A 13,230-nucleotide genomic window follows, 5' to 3' on the forward strand; every position below is an offset into this window, starting at 1 on the left:
CGTACTTCAGACCAGCTCATTACGGCCTTTTTCTCTCCCTTCTCTCCTCTACGGGGTTTGAAAAGGCCTTCTAGTACTTCTCATTCCAGATTGGTTAGACACTGCACCAATCTCTCTAGCCAGCGACAGTCCTACAGCGGTTCTACATGGCATTCTCAGACTATGGATCATTCATAGGTTTACCCCTCTATTACTGATTTCTTTGTGGCAAGGAAGGACCCTTAGTTTTTACCTTGTCTTCTTTCTTGTTTTGTTTCTTCTCAGTCACCGTTTGGTGCTTCTGCTTTTGCCGGCTTTTCTGTTTGTATGCTTAGTCCCATAAACCTTGTTGATTTTTCGTGGACATTAATATTATTATCTTATCTTATCTTATCTTAGGTTAACTGATCTGATCACAAGTGTTGATTGTCCTGATCTAATCCAAAAATCTGCCAACACCAACAATTTGCCTTAGGCAACTAGGTCTGTTCAGTACCAAGAGAACCATCCAATTTTTTACGAACCAATTTGCTTGTTCAACCTCTAGCCCTTTTGTAGGTCAGATTCAATCTTATTTTGCCACCCCACAACCAAATTTATACATATAATCTCAATGCTGCTAAGCTCTGGTGTTCTTATTAGTCAACAATCAACAAATTAACAATGAATCTGAACCTTCCTTATGCCACCTTGCATGCTTCCTTTGGTTGATGTAGATCAGAACTTCAACTTCTGCCACTCCGCAACAAGGACTTGCAAGCCAGAACTTAGATTCTTCGCACATGTGGTTTTGCGCAAACTTGGCTTTGATACCAAATGATGCGGTCCAAGGACAGAGAATCCCCAAAGGAGATGCCAAATCCTTGCAGCTAGAATGCAACAACGGAAATGCACAAACAAACCACAAAACGTTACTCAATAGAACACAATTTAACACCAATGAAAGTGAAACATCAATAAATTATCATTAGATTGGCCTGTAATAGCAGTACTACATCACCATTGCCAATATACAGCTAAGATCAAACTTATTAAGCTTGCATTCTTACAACAACACATGTGCCAATTATCAACAACAACTACAAAATTTGTTCTTTAGATCCTTCACAAGCAATTCTTGAATGCTACCATCTTATTCAATGATCATCACTAGCAACTCTCCTTATTTGCCACAATCAACTACTAGCTTTTGAATGATCCAAGATCAACCTTCCTTTCAACAATTGCCACCACATAAACAAGAACTACTGCCCTAATTATATACAAGATTGCTAGCCACAAGTCGGCTTATCCAATCACAGATCTCCAAGACAAAGGAAACGTGTGACAATAGATATAGGTTAGGGCCTAAATCATAACAACAACTACAATTTAATATCACATAATGTGCAGATGCATAAGAAGGCCGATCACATGTATAAGATCATAGAATGATGCACTATTTAGGTTCTCTGATTGTGAAATAAGATCGCAAGCTGTTTTATGTCCATCCGAGTGTTAGAACAATAAGAACATAATGGGACCAGACCCTTCTTAGGATAAGTTCACCTGGAAAGATCGGAACATGTTGCGATTTGAGACATAAGTTCTTTATGATGTATATAACATGTGCTAGGAACTGCATAAAGAAACAAACTAACTGGATCAATCATTATCTAGAGCACAAAAGACTATCCAAATGAATAGGAAACAAACAAACTACAAGGAAATGTTTCTGGGCGATGCAAGTTTGCCAACTACCCAAGGATGCACTTGCATCATATATCTATCAACAATCTAGAGAATGTTGCTTGCAAAAAATTTCATTATCACAAACCAAAAATGAAGAAGCAATCTCCTCCAAAACATAATCAATATTGAAAAATTTAAACTCAACATGCCCAAAATGAGTGCTCTAGTTCTCCTTTTATAGCTTTTTAGTTGCTTTTTCATAAAATTAAAATTTTCCACTTTTTCAGGAATGTTTCAACTTTTCTTTGCTTTTTAAAAAAAAAAAGCACTTCTTTTGCTGTTTTGTAATTTTGTGAGAATGTTTTTCTTGCTTTTATTTGATAAGAATCACCTCCCTTCTTAATCTGCCAATGTGACAATAAATAATACAAGCCCATTGATTAAAATACATCACCTTGAATCTAATATTTCACTTTTGTAGTTGTGTAAACAAATAATCTAAAATAATGATGTACGTTAAATCTTTAACTTGACTTTATTAACTTATAACTATTGTTTTGTAATTTAAAACCCCTAGACTATACCAAAGATCAGGGTAATCAAAACTAACTCCACTAACATTACTAAAAATAGCATTGATTCTTTGCACGAGTAGTGGAGTTGGCTTGGGCCGTGGTCTATTTCCTATTGGTCTCAAGATTGACTTTGAGGCTCAGATTTATCTAACGCATGTGGTGTGCAGGGGATTGCATGCATATTCGATTGCCTTGTCTCGTCTTAGCTCACCCCTCCCAATCTCTAACCTGGAAATAAAAGTAAGACCAAGTTAAGGTGGGTTGGGAGCTGAGTTGGGTCTCAAAATACCTTTGAACTAACAAAAAAATAATTAGAAATTGATTTTGAAGGTGCTCATTATTAACTAATTAAAAATAGTAAGTGCAAGAAGAAGTGTCCAAAAAGACTCCACAAAAGGGCATTATTCTCCTTATACTCATTTGTACAAGAAATTGCTTCCAAGATTCCCTACACCCAATCATTAGCCTACAGGAATCTAATGAATAGACTAACATTCTCTCCACACCAAACTAGCTTAGAAAGGGGAAATTACAGCCCGACCTCTCAAAAGTTGCTAGTCCTCAAGCAATCTCAACTTACGATGCTGTAAAACCTGCTCATTCTCCAATGTTGCATCCTCAACAAGACTGCTCTTCCATTTGACTAGATACTCTATGATGCTTCTCCTTTGAAGGAATCTTTCTAGTATCAATAGTGGCTCTAGGAATAAGAAACAATTTCCCCTCATCCAATTGTGGCAACTTAGAAGAGGGTGATACGTTATACCTTAGTTCATCCTTCAGCCTAGGTACATGGAATGCATTATGAACTTTGCTATTGGTAGGTAACTCAAGCTCATAAGCAATCCCTCCAATCCTCTTGATGACTTTGATTGACCCATAAAATCTGGGCTTTAGCTTCTCCGCTCCACCCTCTTGAGAGAGGACTGTTTATAAGGCTGTAATCTCAAGTAATCTAAAAGTGTACCATGTCCTCGTTGGCAATGTTTGTAGGCATCCCATGCAACTTGAAGTCCTTGAAAAATAATTCTTCTACTTGAGCTGGTGTATAGGTGGCTGAGACGACAAAGAAATGTGCAAACTTAGTTAATTTGTGTACGGCCACATAAATACAATCCTTCCCTTGAACCTTTGGTATCCCTGTAATAAATTCCATTGAGATCATTGATTGCCAGTTCTGATTGGGAATGAGTGGAGGCTAAAGTAAACCGGTTAGATAGGTGTGCTCATTCTTATTCTTTTGGCAAACACGGCACTCCATGACGTACTTAAGGACTTCATTCATAAGCACTTTCCAAGCAAACCTCTCACAGATCTGCCTATATGTCTTGAAAAACCCCGAGTACCCAACCATTGTTGCATCATGGAAAGTCCTCAATATCTTCTCCTTCATCTGAGAAGAGGGCACCAAAAAGATTCCATCCCTATAGATGATCAAATCATTAACCACAGTGTATCTATCATTCCACACTGATCCCTCTACAACTCCTACTGCCAACAGATCCTTGGTATATTTTCTGCAATCAAGTCCCGCCATTCAGCAAGTATCTCAACTAGAAAACATAAGTGTGGTCTACTCTAGAGTGCATCAATAACAACATGCTTCTTTGCTTTGACATATTCAATGTCAAAGTCACATGCCTACAACTTACTGACCCACTTCTGTTGTCTGTCATTAAGGTCATTCTGTTTCATGAAATATTTAGTGCTGTTATGATCCATTTCAATCATAAATTTTCTCTCAACTAAGTATGATATGAAGTTGGCTAGGGTATGTGCAATGGCCAAATCTCTTTGTCATAGATTGAGTAGATTTTCTCTACTTCTCTCAACTCCTTGCTCTCAAATGCTATTGCATGTTTGTCCTGCATCAACACTGCACCAATTTCTTCTCTTGATGCATTACACTCCAACAAAAAGCATTTGGAAAAATCTGGAAGGGCTAGCATTGGACAGTATGACATCAATTGCTTAAAGTGCTCAAATTACTAGTGTGCTCTATTTAACCATTGAAAAGTCCTTTTCTTCATCAAGTTTGTAAGTGGAGTTGCTGTTTGTGAAAACCCTTTGATGAACCTTCTGTAGAAACTACAAGGCCCAATGAATCCCTAAAGCTATGAGATATTGGTATGTGTAGGCCATTTAATTATTGCTTTGATCTTCTCTAGATCCACTCTGACTCTCTTTGCATTGATGAAGTGTTCGAAATAAAGAAGCTCAATCACCTAGAGTCACGCTTGGATTCCTTGGCATAAAGAGACAAACTCTCTAAGATGCTCAAAACCTCCTTCAGATATTGTGGGCACTCCTCTTAAGTTCTGCTAAAAACTTGTATGTCATTGAAGAATATCAATGCAAATTTCCTCAACCATCTCAGAAGATTTGATTCATATAACTATGGGAAGTAGCAAGAGCATTGGTTAGCCCAAATGGTGTCACCAAGAACTCATACTGACCATAGTGACATTTGAATGTGGTCTTCTCAATATTCTCTACTCTTATCCATATCTAGTCCCTAATCTCAAATCTATCGTGGAGAAGTAATGTGCACCATGCAACTTGTCGATAAGCTCATCTATCTTGGGGATCAAACACTGATTCTTAATTGTTTTTTCATTTAGAGGCCCGTAGTCAATCCACATTTGTATAGTACCATCTTTCTTCTTTGTGAATACAACTCCCGATGCAAAGGGACTCTTGCTAGGTCTAATGTGACTCATCTCTAGTTATACCTTAATTGCTTTCTCTATCTCATTGTTATGTTTCTTTGGATGTTTGTATAGGGTGATAATCATTTGTTTTGCTCCTTTCTCCAATTCCTCACATGCTCAATCCCTCTCTCAAGAAGTATTCCATAAGGAATGCTTCCAAACCTTACATTGTATATGGATATTAGCCTTTTACTAATAGATATGCACCGAAGGCATGAGAAGACACGTTATGGCCCACTTTGCTTGATCATGCCTAAACAATCTTTCCATCTACTCCAGTGATACCGCTTTCGGTTCTCCATCAGAAGTCTTCCTGAGAACTACCTTTCTCCCTTGTTGCTCAAATCTCATCTATAACCGTTGTGAATTGAAGGTGAGCTCTACAAGTGATATAATCCAATTCACACCCAGAATGACATCATTGTCCTGCATGCCCACTACAAAGAGCTTATCCTTCAACTCATAATACTTGAGCTGAAAATGAAGGTTTGGAATCTTCCATGCACAACAGAGTAACTATCCACCATTACCTGTCACCTTGAATCCTCCATGTTCTTTTGTTTGGAACCCTCTCTTGGCTACAATCCTCTCATCGATGAAGTTGTGTGTGGAAGTTGTATCTGTCAATGCTACCACTTGCTGCCTTTGTATTGCTTCTCTCATCTTAAATACAATAGCTTTCTAACCACTGGTGTGTTGGGCAATGCTTCCCTCTTCCTCATCATCAGAATGAGATTACTGATCTGAAATTTCTGATGCCGACTCCTCAACATAAAAGTATTTCAACCATTTCACCTTAGCCTTAACACAACATTTCACCTTAGCCTTAACACAACACCTATGGGAAGGGTCCAAGGCTTCTTGCAATGGAAACACAATTTCCTCTTTTTGAGGTTATTTTACTACTTGCCATCCAATCTGTTTGAATCACTTTGTGGCTGATGTGATTCCTTATGAATTGGCTTCTTATATTCGGCTTTCTTTGAAGGACAGCCATTAGATTAAAATTTGCTTCGAGACATAGAAACCTTTGTATCTCTTACCCTTTTGATGTCCTCCTGCAAAGTAGTTGGGTTGAGAGATTTTCTCCAGCCCCTCAAAGAATTTGATAGTCCATCAATAAAGAGTACCCATATGTCTCGTTTGTGAAATATTTGCCTCCAGAATAGACAACATCTGGAAGTCTAGAATGTATTCATCACTGCACTCCACTACTTTAGCTGTGCTAACTCCTTGAAATGGAGTTCGGGATCCTTACTATCAAATCTATCGATCAGTATCTCTCCAAACTTCAGATAAGTGATCCTATCATGACCCATGGTAATCATCTTGTGATGCCACCACTCAGGTGCAATACCATCTACGTGTATTGCTGCATTTGCAATAGCTTCATCCCCCAACAGTAAATTGAGCTGAAAGTATCCACCTTCTGAACCCATGCTCTAGAAATAAGGTAATGTGAGTTTGCCTACCTTCTTCTAAAAATCATAATTTTGTGCTCTACCACTAGTACAAGGTCCGCCTTTCATCCAGACATCCATGTAATCCCTCAAAGATATGGCAGCCTGAAACTTTGGGCCTCCACTCTCTCAATCTTGTCAAAATTGATTGTGCAACAAAATGATGTCTGGGCCATCTCTGCCTGGATAGGTTGCTTGGGTGGAAAGGTAGGCATAAATGGTCTAGAACTAATAGTTCTAATCTGCTGAATGGTGTGCCGACCATGTACAAGATTCTTCCCATGACCACTGTTGCCTCCATTACCCTGTTATTATTACCATTTACATGAACATTCAACCTCACTTGTCCAGCCATCATCTACATCAATAAAACTATCTTCTCATTCTGTTGTTGTTGTTTAACTAGAACATCCAACAGACTCACAAATCTTTTATCTGGTCTTTCTCTTGAATTCCTTTTTCTCAATAATATTTCTTCTCCTTCTCTGGCATCCCTATTTCCCCTGGTGTGTGTTCTATGTTTGTCTTCCCTCAAATCTTCGGCTGACCTATTTCAATAATAATGAAATGTATATGGCAATTGATCCCAATCAGTAATGTCACAGTTCTGTCATAGTAAAACCTCCAGGGAGGCATAATTTGCTTGCTATGATACCACTGTAATATGCAGCCCTATTTATGCTCTATTCTTTTATTGGCTTTTGATTGTGTTTTGAATTGCTTTTGCAAATGCAGATAAAAGGATAATATTGCAGCACCTTTACAAAATCAAAAAGACTGAACAAAACTAAAAAATAACACTGCTGAAAATTCTATATTTAATTCATGATCTGATTTTTCAATATTTCTCAATTAAAATGACAACCCAGCTCATGCAATGACATAACATATTAGAATGCCTCAAATGCAGCCAAGAAATAATTGGAGTAGATCCTAAAATATGCATTTTGAAGTTGCCAAAATGCTTGCAAAATGAACGATCAGGTCTGGTAATGACAAATAAAATCAAAGCACTCCAATAAATCCAGATTCTAGCTTTTACAAACCCCAACAGCTTCCCCAGAAACCTTACATGGCCTTCAAGAAGTGGTACAACAAACTGGAAATGGTATGATCAGCTAGAGAGAAGATATAACCAACAAATAGAAGTAAATTTTAAACCCTCATCAATCTTCTTCAGATCTGTTATCTTCAAATTTGTTATATAATATGCTCTTGAAAGTTTGATATTTTAATGTCCACTATGCCCAAATGTGATATTTGAATGAAATCACCAAGTTTTCTCTAAATTGTATCTCTCAACAACATAGAGAATGTTTCCTGCAAAGCTTTCGTCCTTACAAACCAAAAATGAAGAAGGAACCTTACAGACCAAAAATGAAGAAGGAATCTCTTCCAAAATAAAAGCAATATCAAAATCCAAAGTCGACGTGCCCAAAATGAGAGAACCAATCTTTCTTTTATGACTTTTAGCTAATTTAGAAAAACAAAATTATTTTTTTGTATTTTTTGTTATTTTTTCAAGAATGTTATCTTCTTTCCATTGCTTTTTTTCGAGAAAGCACATCTTTCGCTTTTTGACAATTTTTTTTGGGAATGCTGTTTTGCTTTTATTTAATAACAATTACCTATATTTTTAATCCTCCAATGTAGCATTAAATAATAAAGACCCATTTATTAGAATAAATCACCTTTAGTTTAATAATTCCCCTATATAGCCATTAAATCAATTAATAAAATTAACAATTAAGTTAAATCTTTAATTTAATTTAAGACATCATTATTCAATTTAAAGCTCTTGGACTATATCAAAGCTCACGATAAATGTCAAACCAAAATTACCAACATTACTAAATATAGCAACTGACTTTTTCAGTGCTCCTTGCTGACTTACTAAAAATAGAAAGTGTTTGAAAAGGCTCTAGAAAAGGGTGTTATGCTCCTTTTACTCATCTGAACAAGAAACTACTTTTTACATCACCTTCCAGGATTCCCTAAACCCACTCTAGAAAAGTGTTTGAAAAGGCTCTAGAAAAGGGTGTTATGCTCCTTTTACTCATCTGAACAAGAAACTACTTTTTACATCACCTTCCAGGATTCCCTAAACAGGAGAAAGTGTTTGAAAAGGCTCTAGAAAAGGGTGTTATGCTCCTTTTACTCATCTGAACAAGAAACTACTTTTTACATCACCTTCCAGGATTCCCTAAACCAACTCATTAGCCTACAAGAATCTGATGGATAGGCTAACGGCCTCTCCAAGCCAGACTGGCTTAAGAAGGGGACAAGACATACACATATACAATTTTGTATATATGTGAGCGCGCGCATGTGTACATATTTGTATATATATGTATATAGATAGACACACACATGCTTACCCAAACCCATGTACCCCCAAGGGCAAAAACAAATTACTCATACACACATACTAGGTTCTCTTACCTGGATTCATACTGGTAACTTAGGGGATAAAAACAGACTAAATGACATCATTGGATGATTACTCAAAAAAGGGTACATTACACTTCAACTATGTAATTCGAGGTGTTAGTGTACAAGTAAAGCCAGATGAATTATTCTTTTTTTAATATTTTATGAGTGTGAATTTTGTATTTTGCCACATCTTTATTTCTGAAATGCAGCATAAGAATAAGATAAACAAACTATGGACTATGGTATTTTTGCAAGATGATTTATGAACAAGAAGCAGATGAAGAGGTCTATTGTGATGGTTTAAAGATATGTGAGTAGCGAATAAATAATTGGATTTGAAAATCAATAAATTGATGAATTATCTGTTCTTATATTGCCATTCATTACGATCAGCTTGTCCATTCCTTTTCAGTTTTCATCAAGGGCCTAGCTTTTCTAATACTGGAGTTGCAAAACATTTGATTTCATAAAATTCAGACATATACTCCACTGTCATTTTTTGACTCCATATATGTTATAGAATGTGTCACTACAAACATCTGCAAAACTATTTTAGCCGTGGAACGTGTCGCTTGCACAAGAATATTTCTCGGTCATCAATTGATTCAATATATGTTACTTTTTCTATAATCTTCTTTTTAAATGACATTAACATTTCCTTCTTCTAGAAATCTGCAAATATAGCTGCAGCCCTTGCTTTAAGTTTTTAATTGTGATAGTTTGGCCCTTGCATTTTAAGTATTTATTTAGGTCCCAACTTTCCCTGTTATTGAGTCTCAAAGCTTTTAATTCCATAAAGTACAGACATAAGTTTCAGTGTCATTTTTTGATTTTATGTATGTTATAAAACATGTCATTACAAAATTACTCAAAAATTATTTTGCAGTGGAATGTTTACTCATAAATATTTCTGGATATTAACAGATTCTGCAGATCATACTTCTAAACTATCTGTTCTAAATGATTTTAACTTTTCCTTTTTTGTAGAAATCTGCAAAGGCTGCTGCATCACTTGCTCTAGATTTTTGTCCGAATATAGATATTAAGTGGGGTGAAGCAGGCCTTAATGAAATACTTCAAGATAAATCAATACACGGGGTTGCAGTTGTTCTTGCAGGGCAAGCTCAGGTAACATCATCTTAAATTCTGATTGAACTTTTAAAAAATTTGTTATTTCGTTCATTAGTAATTATTGCAACATGTGGTTGGTGAGTTTTAATATGCTAGTAAAAATATTAGATAACTGTTGTCCACTATTACTAAAATCAATGGATGTTGCATTTACTTATATTATGGTAAAACAATGAATGTGTTATTTAACAATGATCTTGAATGATCTAAATATACAATATACAAGAGAATGTTTCTATAATGAACAAGAGAGAGGAAATAGAAACATTTTTTTAGAGTGAAAAAAAATGAAAAAGAAGGTTTCCATAATGAACAGAAGGAGTTTATGGAAACATTAAAAAAAGAGTGACCATTAGAAAAAGACGGAAGATAGATTAAATAGAAACTATCTAATATCATAATACCCTCCCTTAATGGTCAATCTATCCTAAAAAAAAAAAAAATTGCATGTCCTCGAAAAGTGTAAAAGGCAGCCTCGAGTTGATTAGAGAGGTTTGCATGTTCTGCAATGTTGGCTTGTGGTTGGGATCCACCCTGCTTCCGTTGAGAAGTAATGGGAGTCCTACATTCTTGGATCACATGACCAAATTTGTGGCAATAGTTGCATCGAATTTGCTTCTTCTTGGAGCTAATCTGAGACTAAGCAGATGACTGAGATGGGCCTTTATCCTTGTTAAAGGATTGGGCTGAAAACGCTTGTTCAGAGGAAGACAAAGGAGCACTGCTACCAAACTATTGTTTCCAACAATCCTGCTGCAAAAGTTTGGTGCATAGATCTATGAACTTCAGGTCAACATTAGTTGCAGTAATGTTGAGCATCTCAATAAAGTGCTCATAGGACGATGGTTGGCTTTTCAGAGTAATAACCACCATACTCTCTTCCTCCATTGTATGGCCAATGGCCTCAAGCTGATCTCTGATGTCCTTAAGGGCATTTGCTCATCCATAGTAATAGAGAATAATTGATTCTTTAGAAAGAAGGCTTTGCTTTTATCTTATGTCTTGTGGAGATCTGTCAATGTTTTCCAGATCTCAGCAGCTGTCTTGCCAGATGACAGTTGAGGTAGCTGATAATCAGTAATTAAAAGCTTAATAAGCATAAGTGCTTCGTGATTACGCTCATCTAACTTCTCAAGTAGCATCGACTGTGGTAGCATGAGCCTCGGTACCCATAACAAGCGCCTCAAGGTGACGGTACTTGAAGATTGTCATCATTCTGTGCTTCTAGGTGTTGTAGTTCTTTCTGTTGAATCGCTGGTCACGTTCTAGCATGACTGGTGAGAGATGCCATTGCACATTTTGCAATGAAAAAGTGTGAAAAATTGAGATGGTACAAACTTCAAGGTAGATTGACGGAAGACTTAGAAAATTTGAAGAGACACCCAGACAAGCGCTCAAAAAAGCTAGATAGAATCTATTGTTAGATTTTGTTTAAGCTGTCTCAAAAATTGAGGCATAGAAAACGATGCACCTAGAAAAAGTGAGACTAACCCAGCTAAAATCTGCAAAAACTCATTAGGAATATGCAAAAAGTTTGTTAATCCAACATGGGAATCAAATGTTTTAAAAAAAACCTTAGTCGGATTAAAAAACTTGAAAAAATTTGCAGAGTTCTTGAATAGAGGCAGATTTGATAAAAAGGCAGATTTTGCATGAAAGAAATTGGATGCCAAATGTCTAGTCGGGTTTGGAGGGAAAAAAAAGGATGTAAATTTTGAACACATTTGAGCAAATATTTCGAAAATTGTAAACTAATAGTTTCAAAAATGAAATGAAATTATTTCGAAGTGGCCAAGAATTTGCATTGATACCATAGTATGGTAAAATAATGAATCTGTTATTAAACAAAGATCATGAATGATCTATATATACAAGATACAAGAGAATGTTTCTATAGTGAACATGAGAGAGGAAATAGAAACATTCTTTTAGAGTGAAAAAGAATGAAACAAAAAGTTTCAATAACGAACATAAGGAGTTTATGGAAACATTACAAAAAGAGTACCATTAGAAAAAGATGGAAGAGAGATTAAATAGAAAATATCTAATATCATAATAACTTATGCTATACAATAATTCCATTTACATGGTACTTACATGTCATGGTAAAAGTGTAAATAGTTAAATTACGTTTGACGTTTTTTAAACATGAAATCTTGGCAAAATCTTGTTAAAGTTAAAAATGATAGAATATTTTATACTTCATAAATTTTGATTTTTTTATATCACGGCTGGAAATAAACATTGTACAAAATAAAATTCAATTATAGTGAAAAAAACCAAGGTAAGAAAAAGCAACAAACTATGCTACTTTTATTGTTTTCTATTGGATTTATGGAAAAAACAAAGGGTCAGCTCTAAATAGTAGGTATCACTATTGTATGGAGTCTGGACAATCCCATATTTTCTTATACTTAATTCTTATTAGGGTATATACATCACTTTTTTAAATAAAAGGTGTCACTAGTGTTTAAAATTTTACTTGTGAAAGCAATCCAATTCCAAACACAAATTTCACACATTTTTTTTTAGAGAGACCGAAAATATTTCAGCTATCCCATGTTTTTATTTTTCTGATACCAAGTCTATACATGGTATACAAAATGGATTAATTAACATAAAAAAATCAATATTTCTTTCATTCTTTTGTGCATTCCCAACTCTTCTTCTTTGGACTTTGATTAGAATGATGCCAACTCCTTAGGCACAACTTGTTTTCTCAAGTCAACGGCGTACTTTCTCCCTTTACTCTCAATTGAGAGCTTGTTCTATTTCCAATTGTGATCTGCCTTGGCAACAATCAACCATCCCCTCCCAAGGAATGCATCATGCACCTTTTGCATTGGGATGAAAATCCAAAAAGAAATTGTTGTGTTCCAATTGCTACTTTTTGCGACATCAGTGTTCCCAACAACTTGATGCCGTTTTGATTAATGCCTACCAAGTTGAGTGTTGATGGCCACAATGTTGATCTCCTGAGAAACTCCTAGGTTTCTTTCTACAGTAGTTTGACTTTCAAGCCTCCATTGATGATGGGTTTTGTCGAATTCATCCCCATTCTTTCATCTTGACAACAATCGGTTTCCTCTTGATGTTGAACATCAACATGGGATCAATAGTATTAGAAATTAGGATCTTAGAATACTAATCATAGTTGTTAAAATCTATGATAAATCTCTAAAATTGCAGTATATCGTGAATTGAAATGGTAGACAAAAACAATGCTTTTCTGAAAATCGCAACGGTTTCTATTGGTTTTTGTCACGCCAA

The 13,230-nt window shown here is 35.8% G+C and overlaps 1 protein-coding gene across 3 annotated transcripts in view; it reads left to right on the plus strand.

Annotated features, from left to right (window-relative positions):
- Window positions 1-13,230, plus strand: part of LOC149564064 (NAD(P)-binding Rossmann-fold superfamily protein) — a 179,976-nt gene that overhangs the window by 52,094 nt on the left and 114,652 nt on the right. For all 3 annotated transcript variants that reach the window (XM_089827159.1, XM_089827158.1, XM_089827160.1), the window contains one exon: window positions 9,817-9,957. In XM_089827159.1, the coding sequence (XP_089683285.1) occupies window positions 9,817-9,957 (141 nt within the window). The remainder of the gene's footprint in view (window positions 1-9,816; window positions 9,958-13,230) is intronic.

This window comes from Cupressus sempervirens, chromosome 4 (genome assembly GCF_028749045.1).
Source record: "Cupressus sempervirens isolate cs-2001-9-10 chromosome 4, ASM2874904v1, whole genome shotgun sequence".
NCBI lineage: Eukaryota > Viridiplantae > Streptophyta > Pinopsida > Cupressales > Cupressaceae > Cupressus > Cupressus sempervirens.